We start from the raw sequence: 10831 nt of genomic DNA, 5'->3' as shown, positions 1-10831 counted from the left end.
TACCAACTCTTAGACGTTATAAATTACACATTAAGTTTTGAGTGATGATGAATAGAGCATGAGGGTAGGGGATTTGCAAACTCCATTTTTTTACGTTTAATTTCTCACTCAATAGCTAGTCATGCAAGAAAAATTGAGATTAAATGACATCGTGTGATAATGTCTTAAATGTAGGATTTATTCCGAACCACTATAAAATTCTCTTGTACTCTGTGTTTGTTGCTTATATGTGGTTGTTGCTTAATATTTCAAATTTTTCGCTATTTTTTTTAATTTGTCGAAATATTCAGTTGGATATATGTGCACATTTTGGTTGGGATGTGCACATTATATGTAACAACCAGTTTATTAATTTAGCTGACTGGATTACTGTATTGTAATCCATCATTTTTCTCAAAAAAAAAAAATTTTGTCGAAATATTTTGTGCAACCCTCTTTAGCCCTTGCATCTCAGAACCCAAAGAAGAGGTTCGTAGGTAGAGTACCTAGAGAATAATTTCTGTCATGTGTGAGAAAGAGTTTTGAGGTCTCAGACCTCTTCTGTATAACATGCAACCTTTCTTCTCGCTAGTGAAACTTTATTTTCCACTACTTTGGACATAGAACTTGCTCGAAACCATGTTAAATATTGTGCGTTTAAGTTGCTTCAATCTTATTTGTTTTTCTCTTCATGTTCGGGCAACTGCTTGAGTTCTTCCTTTCGGAAGCTTCTGCCTGCACTATCCGTAGCAATTGTAGCATATCCTAATATGATATACATTTTGTTTGCGCCTGAAAATTGCATTTTAAACACATAGACTTAAGTTTGCATCACCCAATAACCCATAATTTTTTTTCTTTGTGCCATATTCATAGTACGTAGTAGTATATCTTATTATAATATATTTGCTTAAGTAAGCAAAAGTTCATACGAGGATTCCACTAATAATGGACGCTTTTAGAATGCCAAACGTGCGACTGGTACAAACATTTATAGAAAAGAAAAAACATAGAGAGAGAACAAAAGAAAATAGATAGGAGCAATATCTTTTTATCCACTTCAAAACTTATCGTAACGAAAGTTACAACATACACGCATCACCGCCAATTCCCCAGTTCTTACATCAAATTTAAAGGAATTGAACATTTAACGTCAAATTCTAAAGATTCATTTAACTTGCAACTCCAACTTGCTTTGAGAAACTGTGACAGCTGCGGTCGTCGGTAAGTCCATGGACCCATTATTCTTTCCGCTTTTATCTGAAGGTACCGTCAAGTGATCGTTGCCCTTTCCCCATATGAGCGAATAGAGGCCAGACACTATGACTACAGCACCAAGAATCCTACAAACAAAGAGATCGAGACGTGAATTATGCGAACGATTTCATTTTATTCTGAAAAAAATGATGAGAAAATTAGTCAGTGAACGCACCTCCCCAGAGTGATTTCCTCTGCTAGAATAATGGAACCTAAGAGAGTTGTTACGATCATGCATAAGGGATTGAAAGAAGTCACAAAGACCGGCCCCCTCTCCTTCATCACTATCCCTTGCACATAATATGCAACCCCAGAACATATCACTCCCTACGTACCAATGACAGGCATCAGTTATAAACTAAAACCTAGGCATAAATCTAAGCGAATTTTTCGCAAAACTCCCGTGAACTTTATAAATCATAGAAATTAAACCCTAAGGCACTTTAAAAATTACACAAAACTACTCAGAAATATCGGAGTTTCTTACGAACAACATAAACGGTTTAGAGTAAAAAGTATAAACCATCCTTCATGTTTTTACCTGTACTCACCCAAAAGGATCGTACGGAAGTCGTATTTATCAGAGAGGGAAAATTTTTACCGAAACGTGACAACTTAAAGTACTTGTCACCCAATCATGTCTACTTGTGTGAGACAAGTTCAGAAAGTTCTTTATCATTTACAACGTTCATGGGTGTTTAGTGAAATTCACGCTAAAATATTCTAAAGTGAAGTCCAAATCTTACCGAATAAATTACAGTGATGAGTCTCATATCAAAACCAATGGACCAAGGCTTTGCAGTCCATCCTTCCATTATGATTGTAACTGCACTGCTCAACACCGAGCCCGAAAAGCATATCAAGGTTGTTAAGGAGAGCTCTGCAGGATATGACTCCAAAGTATTTGCCTGCATACACGATAGATTAGTACAATATCTTAAAGTACACATTATTCTTTTTTATTTTCATCTTCAAGTAGTCGATTATTACTTGAACGATGTAGAATCCTGACCAAAATACACAGCTAGCCAGTAACATAATTGTTCCGCTAACCCAGTTGCCTCCACCATTGTTTGCTCCACTGGTGCTATGGTGAGTTCGACCTTTAGACCAGAAAAACTCTACAACCGGTCCGTCGTAAAATATCATAAGTAAGGCACCAAGTACACTGACGACAGTCCCGATGACCTTTGCTTGGCTTCGTCTATGCTTAAGATTTACTTTCTCCATCCTGAAAATATCGAGAGAAAAAAATTCAAAACTTTTTTGTTGTTGTTTGGTTGCAAAGGCCTATGAAAAGAGGTTGACTAGAGAAATAGATTGACTCGTACTATTCAAAAGATTAACCTTAAATTAATTGAGTAATGAGTCCAAATATATATATTTAGCCATATATTAATCTAACTATTCTGATAGATTCTACCTGAAAATTACGGCCATCACAAAAGTAATTGCAGGGATTGTGTTGAATAACGTGGAACCGAAGCCTGCAGAGGTGTTGTTCTGTCCCATGTAGCTAAGGTTTTGATCAAGAACGGGTCTGATAAACATGAAAACATCTAGCATAAGTGAAAAAACAAACAATTTTCCTTGAATGAATATTTAAAAAATTAAATTGAAAAATGATGAATTTTTTGTAGGGATAGGAAATCCATACTCAAGTAATCCTAATGTAATTATCTTGAGGAAGACACGCAGCGTCATCTTTGGTCTTGTTTTCCTGTATGAGAGAAACCACGTTAGAATCTTGTTGGCCACAAAATTCTAAGTAAAGTAGAGCTTTAAAAAAATACTGTTTTGTGAGTCTAGATTTTGGCCCATGAAAGGGCCCTCAAACCTCCTGGGACATGTTACGGTATAAAATTATATATTTCGTATTTGTGGGTGTATCTTTAGATTCATATTTATAGAGGTCTGACTAAGTTTTACCGGGATAACCCCCCACTTAACACAATCCTTCTTTATTTTTACTTAAGATAGTGCAGAAGAATATGATAATGATTAATTAACTTCTGTTCGTATGTGTATGTGTGGCTTAAATGGAAACAATTGTGAGATATATACCTCTCAAACCACAAAGCAAAAGGGGCCATAACGGCAGCAGCTATCCCGTTACGGTACACAACCAACACATAATGATTCATACCGCGCTTGAGCGAAGCAACTGCGATAGTATACATCCCTGCAAAACCAATCTGCAAGAAAATGACGAGGAGATAAGGTTTAACCTTGCTCATCACCCCACCAACCGACATTTTTCTTCAAATACTCTCTTAGCTCTCTTAGATATGTTTTCTTATTAAACAACTTGGATGAGATTATTCAAGGACTGGTAGAAGGTTTATATAGGGTTGAAAACTTGCCAACTTGTAGAATGAGCCAGCAGTTATTAGCACTGGAATGAGTCTTTTCCCATTATCCATAAAAATAAATCACAAAGTGTTCATGGTTTTTAGCATTCTTCAATGTACTATCTGACATGGTTTTTTAATGTCACGCCTGTGAGTAATTAATTAATGAGTAACTTTCACAAAGCCCCAGACTTTTGGGGTTTTTCATCACCAACTTTGATTTGTCATGACTCGACTCAGCTCGAACTTGTTACAATATCCCTTAATGCCGTCTATGAGATTTTTGTTTATGGATTTAGTATGATTTTGCAAGTTCAGTGGATTTTCTCTGATTTCTAAAGCTTAGAGGGGGTTTTTCTTAAATTTACCCTTAACTTATTCCTAATGCATTTCCGTGTTGTCTACCGCCCTCTAATTGGATGATGGTTAAGTGCATAATGATTCATTTCGGTGGAACTTTCTCTGATTGCGAACATTAATGTTGGTGCGCTTGTATTAGGATGCCAATGACAATATAACTTCATAGTTCAAAGCTTGTACGATAAAAGATATGATGACATCTTCACTGAAATCTCATTATAGGGACACGTTGGGGTTGAAACAACATGATAACCCGTGCCCTTCCGGATATTGTGTCAAAAGTATAACAAGCAAGAAATCACAGCAAATAAAAAAAAACTTGTAGGAAAGAATAAACAAAGAGAGAACACCAGATTTAACGAGGTTCGTCAAACGTGTCTACGTCCTCGGGAGCCACACCAGAAAATTCCTTTATGATTGAAGAAGATTACAATGCTCACAATAGGCTTCGCTCTCTCTAAGATCTCTAATATCAAAGTTCTCTCAAAACCCTCTATTTTTCATGTACAATAAACCCTAAAAACATTTCAAGGTTTATATATAATCAACTTAAAACAGATTCCATCTCAAACCAGGAAAGCCCATATACCGCTATCAGTCGACTGATGCACATGCATCAGTCGACTGGCCAGAACGCGATTTTTTACAGGGTCACTCGTGCACGTCTATCTGTTGACTGGTGGTACATAACCAGTCGACTGATAAGCTCCTACCAGTCGACTGATGAGCTCCTACCAGTCAACTGATGAGCTCTATCAGTTGACTGTTTAGAACGTGATTTTCTGGGTTGTTTCATACAGTCACATCAGTCGACTGATCCAGGGTCTTCGATCGACTGATGCTGGAATTTTCAGCTACTTGTTGATTTCATCTTCAGGTTTCGTTCTACACAAATCCAAAACCAACAATCTCCCACTTTGAGACGAAACCACCATCAAAGAGTTCTCCTGAACTTTTACTATTAGGTCTCATGTTTATGAGCCTACTATTTTATCTTGTTTCGATGATTAACAAATAATTCCTAATATCAGTTTGTCGAGAGTTTTGTAATTGCTTGTATAGGAACTCTACACAAAGATCCTCCTGTCGGAGGTTGGTTGGAGTTTTGTATCAGTCGACCGAAGCTGGTCATCAGTCGACTGGCGAGTTCATCAGTTGACCGTCGACTGGCGAGTTCATCAGTTGACCGATGAAGGTTGAGCTACCTATAACAGTCATCTCATTAGTCGACTGACATTGTTCATCAGTCGACTGATGGCACTGTAATGACTAGTTTTTCAGCTTACTAGTTTTTCCGGGTTTTTGTCTTTTTGCTTGGATTTTCTTGATTTTTGGGTTTTGTTTCATGAACCTGTATATACCCGTTGCTCTCTAACTTCTGCATAATCTAAGAAAAACAAAAATTGAGTTTTGGATATGTTCGTTAAAGAGTTTACAAGTGTTTTCAAGTTTGATTATGTGAAGTAGTTTTCACAAGAGGAAGAGATTATTCTTTTCGTGTTTGGGCATCAATCTACATCTCTCTTACTCTTGATTTTTTGAGAAGCTTTGCTAAACTTAATTACTAGCTTTATTATATTTATTGTTGCTTATCACTTTGTTAAGCTAGATTTTATATTAAGTTTAGTTCTTATTATTCCTCATTGATCACACACATAACCTATTGAGCTTTTAGCATTTCATACATTATTTTTAGGTTGTGGTGAATGATTCTTTGAGAATAAGATTAATTGAGTTCTCATCTTGTTAGAGAACATATACTTGTATTTGTGAGACTATTTGTTGAGATCACATTATAATACACAAGGACACCGAGAGGAGTGGTTGGTGAGAGACAGAGTCGATTCCAAGAGGAGTGGCGTCGGTTGTTGTAGGCGTTAAAAATTACCTATAGGTTTCTGAATGCAGCTCGAGGAGAAGAGAAGACGAAGAACGTCATTATCTAAGTTAGAGAGTATTGTCAGATACAAAAATGAAGCAACAAAGCGATGAAATGACAAAGTGACGTTGCAATGAAACGACGAAGCGATGAAATGACGAAACGACGAAGCGATGAAACGTTGAAGCAACGAAGCGCATGAGACGACAAAACAACAAAACGAGACACACTCAGGTGTCTCGAAATCTGAGACAGTAAGAGGTATCTCGAATTCCGAGACACCATAGTGTGTCTCATAATTCGAGACACCAAAGGGTGTCTCGCACCATAAACACACAGTGTGTCTCATAGAGGGAGACTCCTAACACATGTTTTCAATGTTTTCTTGGGATTCGTACGGTCCACTGGCTTCCTAACTGCCTTGGGAACATCCTCAAACATGGAAAAGTCATTACTAACTACAGATACATCCAAATCATGAATTTTTATCCTCAAACATAGCGTCCGAATCCTATAAATGCCCCCTAGCACCTTATGCACGGGTGATCTGGAGATCTGGACTTTTGGGACGAAGTGCTGATGATTTGAGAACAGAAACCCATGAATTTTAGAGAGAAAGGCGAGATCTTGGCGAACTTCGTGCATAAAGAGGAAGATTTCGAGAGATCTACAAGCCTTCACCCCTTTCCTTGAGATCAAACATCGCTTTGATCTCGAGAAGAGTATTTATCTCACCTCGCTGAGATATTTACTTCTGTTTTTATTTTCCAGTTGAAACAAGAACACCAAGCCTTCTTCACGATCAATCTGGATCTGTGAATCGGTCGTGCACAGGCTAACGCGTCCTGGCACAGGCAAAGATCCTACGCAACCAGCGATTGATAAATAATTTCTACATGTGTTTCTTGGAAATTCTCTATTTGTTTCTTTTGTAAAGAGAAGTCTTATAAAAAGGCTCACTCTTGTGATTCTGTTGTATCAATAAATGATTGTAATGGACTCTGCAAAGAAATTAATTTCCAACGCAAACACGCTGGTGATCACAATGGGAGCCAATAGTCTCTCTGCTGAGGCTGTAGTGTTGTAACCGATTAAGATCCTAGTTGATGCAGCGATCGAGTACGAGTTTGACCAACAGAAGTTCGAGGAGTACCTTTCATCCTCCTCCTCTGGATCTCCCTTGCCCCGCAAGTGTAGGAAGATCTCATCTTCAAAGAAGGTTCACTAGTCTTCAGATCTGATAAAGGCCTAGGGTGATGAGTCCCACCCAATCGTCACTGAGGCTTCCCCTTGCAACGCCCCTCCGGCATCCAACCATGTCGGAGTTTCTGTTCATAATAACTCCTCCTCAATCAAGGAGTCGTTCGATAAAACCGTGCCAACTCTGACGAAGAGGGCTCATCAGAAACAGTGACAACATCACGCTCGTTAGCTCACCAAGGCCTTGGAGCAGGTTGACGTGGTTTGCTATTACGCGGATCTAGAGTCGAGGAAGTGTCGAGTGATTCTGCCGCCTTAATGGCGGGGGGAAACATATGTTTCCTCCAAAGCATCAGCCAACGAATGGGTCTGTGTCAAAAGGACTCGTTCAACTCTTGTGGAATGCATCCAAAAGTGTCATGCACTTGACGCGCACACATGTGATCTTGTGTAAAAAGAACAAGAATTACAGAAGGAAGAGGTGTCCAAAGAATTACCAAAATCATGCAAAGTCTGGGTGCCTAAGTTCAAGATGGTGCGAAAATTAAATGAGAAGACAATCGAAACCGTCTCTAAGAGCTGAGACATATCAAAGTGTCTCACGGACCAAGACACACTAAAGTGTCTCGCCACTAGCCGAGTCACATCCATGGGTTTTAGCCAGAGAGACAGTCCCGTGGTCGCTCCCCGTCGACACCTACTCCTGGTTCTTCTTTTGCCGTACCTCCAGTGAAGCCTCACGGCAGTGTTGACTTGTCAAAATTCAAGATCACAATAGCAGTGGAAGAATATTTGGGTGGAAGAACATTTTCGGTGGAAGAACGTATGGGTCCGGTGAATAAATCCAAAGTGGCTCTTCAGACTGGGGGTCGTGCACGTCCTCCCATCAAACCAAAGCCATCCCTTCTTGGAAAAATTCCTGTGACTGCCCACTTTGGGGTTTGTGTTAAATTCCAGGAGCCCATTAAGACTCCACACTCGCAAGGGGGTGGTTCCAAATTTATGACTCCTAAGAACGCCAACGAGGCTTCACGTCCCCAGAAGAAGATGCGTCTATCGAAAGATGACGTTATAATCGGGGAGTCATGCTAAACAACGATAGGTTGCTCCAGTTATCATGCTGATATGTTGTACTATCAGGTAGGGGTGTAAACAAATCTCGCAAGAGAAGTATCTGAGAAATCACCTCTCACTGTCCATGTGAGAGCCTTATTAGGGCAGTACTATCAGAATGTAGTTGCCCTGTTTGTTGGAAAATTTGCAATAAGAATATTGAAATAATTAAATTTGATTTATTCTCTCTAACTTCTTAGAAAAAGAATGTTTATAACTCTCTCAATCTCGATTACAATTTGAATTTCCTGATTACAAAAGAAAAGAGAATTTATGTAAATTCCCTTCTTTGTTTAATTTTGGGTTCTTCACGGTAGCGATGGAGTGCCTCCCTCAAATACTCGCATCAAGTTTGCTCTCCGTTGATGATCTGACATTCTACTTCACTAGAATGATATCTTCTCCTCATGATTTGACGCTGTGGAGGACTTGCGTGGTAAGTTTGAAACTCTAAACGAGTTGATAACTCAAAGCGACTTTAGACTCTTGAAAAAGAGTTGATTTGAACCGAAAATCGATTAATAAGCCAAGGGTGAAAGCTTTTTGATCTTGGTTGCTAACGAATGCTTCCAGATCGGGTGATTGAAGAAGCCCTTTGCTGATCTCGAGATCCAAAAATGCTCCACATATCAAAAGATCAGCCCAAAAGATCAAAAGATCTCAACTAAGCTGATTTTTCAGCTATTTATAGGCGATTAGGGGGTGTAACCGCCCCTAAAATCACTCCTTTATGGGACTTATGGGATGTAACCACCCCTTAAATCACTCCTAAATAGAGTTGTGATCTCCTCAGATCATGTAAAATAGTTTTGAAACCAATCAGTTCGTGTTTGAACGAGTCAAACACAAGAATTACGTTTTGACATGAATTCTGCATTAAAACATAGCGTCTGGAACCTCGTTTACAGTGTCTGGAAGGTGCATTTGCAGTGCCTAGAAGCTACATTTGTAGCGTCTGGAAGCTGCGTTAGTATCTTGTTGGAAGCTGCATTGGCAGCTTGTTGGAAGCTATATTTGCAACATTTAAGAGTTGTGTTTGGCAGCGGATGGAAGCTGCGTTGGCAGCTTTTGGAGGGTGTGTTTGTGGTTGAACATGAGGTATGTTGGCAGCTGGATCTGAGTTATGTTTGCAGCATTTGGAGATGAATGTGAGCTACATTTGCACTGCGTCAGTGGCTGTAAATGCGGTGCGTCTTGATGCTGGTACACTCGGAGGACCTCCACGTCTTGATGCTGAAACGCGGGGAGGACTTCCACGTCTTTATTTTAGGAGACCGTCAATTTATAGTCTCTTTTTGTCAGAGCATTGCAAAGATCATCGTTTTGTAATCTTTACTTTAGCTCTTTGATATGTAAGTGTCATCACATTATTAACTCTCGCTATTGATTGTAAAGACTATTGATCAAAGCTTTCATCGATTATTATGAAGGTCATCAGATTATAACATTCATCGATCTACGTGAAAGTCTTTAAATTATAATCTTCTGGAAGCCATCAAATTATAGCTTCCATCATTGGTGTTTGATGGGGATCAATTATCTATAGTAATTTTTAGACAGCCTACAGAATGTTTGTGTCAAAAGTTACCTTTTCCATTGCTTTCAAACCTGTTACACCGTTTATCGATTACAAGTTCAAACTGAAAAGAGAGTTGATCTTTTTATAAGATCTTCTCACAACGAAAAATAAAGATTACAACTTTATCAAACAAAACGCAGCAGTAGTTTATCTCCCGCTGCTTTGCGTGGGATCTTTGCCTGTGTCGGGGTTAATCCGTGGACCACCGTAGATCGACAATATAATTACGCTCTTGTTTCACGAGGGAAACAATTACGGAAGCGACAATCACGACCAAGCGAGATTGTGGCTCTTCTCGAGATTAAAACCAAGTTTAATCCGGAGGAAAGAAGGGAAAAGAATCACAAACCTTTCGAAGGGGCTTTCTTTATGAAAGTGTTCGCCAAGCTCTGATGATTCTCCTCTGAAATTCGTGGTTGACTGGTCAATTTGACAGCACCTCGCCTTCTTAATCTCAGATCTCCGATCCCCTTGAAAGAAGACCTTAGGCTTCTATTTATAGGCTTTTTGAGATGTGTCTCCTAGTAGGAATTGATGTTTAAACGTTATCTGCGGTTTATAACTGTCTAAACGTGTTTATGGATAACCTCAGAGTAGTTGGAGAGGTTTTGGGACGAAAGAATCCTTAAAAATCATCGAAATCCGTGTTTGGGGAGGTTTTGTATCCAACAAGAGTCCTGGTGACTCGGGACTGTGCGAGTCAGCATTTGGTGACTCGGAACTGTGCGAGTCAGCTTCTGGTGACTCAGAACTATGCGAGTCAGCTTCTGGTGACTCGAAACTGTGCGAGTTAGCATTTGGTGACTCGGAACTGTGCGAGTCAGCATTTGGTGACTCGGAACTGTGCGAGTCAGCATTTGGTGACTCGGCACTGTTCAAGCTTCTAAGCAATGTTTCGTGATTCTTCCAGCTTCTTTGTTTTGCGTACGCTTCGTCGCCTTGCTGATTTTGGATGAATTCCTTTGACTTGGATAATAACGTTTATCGTCTTTTCCTTGTCTTGCACTGTGTTTGAGGACCTATGGGCATTTTTTAACGCCTACAGATACCCCCTCCAAAGTGTTTCAGTCTCGTTTCTTTTATAGAAGAGCCTGAAATACTTTGGATATGATG

General features: G+C 39.4%; 1 protein-coding gene across 1 annotated transcript; it reads right to left on the bottom strand.

Moving 5' to 3' along the window:
* LOC109846300 (WAT1-related protein At1g21890-like) lies at nucleotides 1148-3491 on the bottom strand. The gene is made up of 7 exons (XM_020415524.1): nucleotides 3301-3491; nucleotides 2894-2956; nucleotides 2660-2776; nucleotides 2227-2467; nucleotides 1983-2144; nucleotides 1412-1563; nucleotides 1148-1322 (listed from the first exon to the last, which is right to left on the bottom strand). The coding sequence occupies exons 1-7, from the start codon at nucleotides 3489-3491 to the stop codon at nucleotides 1148-1150; spliced, it is 1101 nt and encodes a 366-aa protein (XP_020271113.1).

This window comes from Asparagus officinalis, chromosome 6 (assembly GCF_001876935.1).
Source record: "Asparagus officinalis chromosome 6, Aspof.V1, whole genome shotgun sequence".
Lineage (NCBI taxonomy): Eukaryota > Viridiplantae > Streptophyta > Magnoliopsida > Asparagales > Asparagaceae > Asparagus > Asparagus officinalis.
This window is presented reverse-complemented; position numbering and strand designations above follow the sequence as displayed.

Excerpts from the sequence above, each read along its gene's own strand:
- LOC109846300 (XM_020415524.1), bottom strand. The coding sequence starts at position 3,491 with ATGTCGGTTGGTGGGGTGATGAGCAAGGTTAAACCTTATCTCCTCGTC. Across the intron at positions 2,145-2,226 it reads CAGGATTCTACATCGTTCAA|GCAAATACTTTGGAGTCATA; the intron begins GTAATAATCGAC and ends TCGTGTATGCAG. Across the intron at positions 1,323-1,411 it reads GAGGAAATCACTCTGGGGAG|GATTCTTGGTGCTGTAGTCA; the intron begins GTGCGTTCACTG and ends CTTTGTTTGTAG.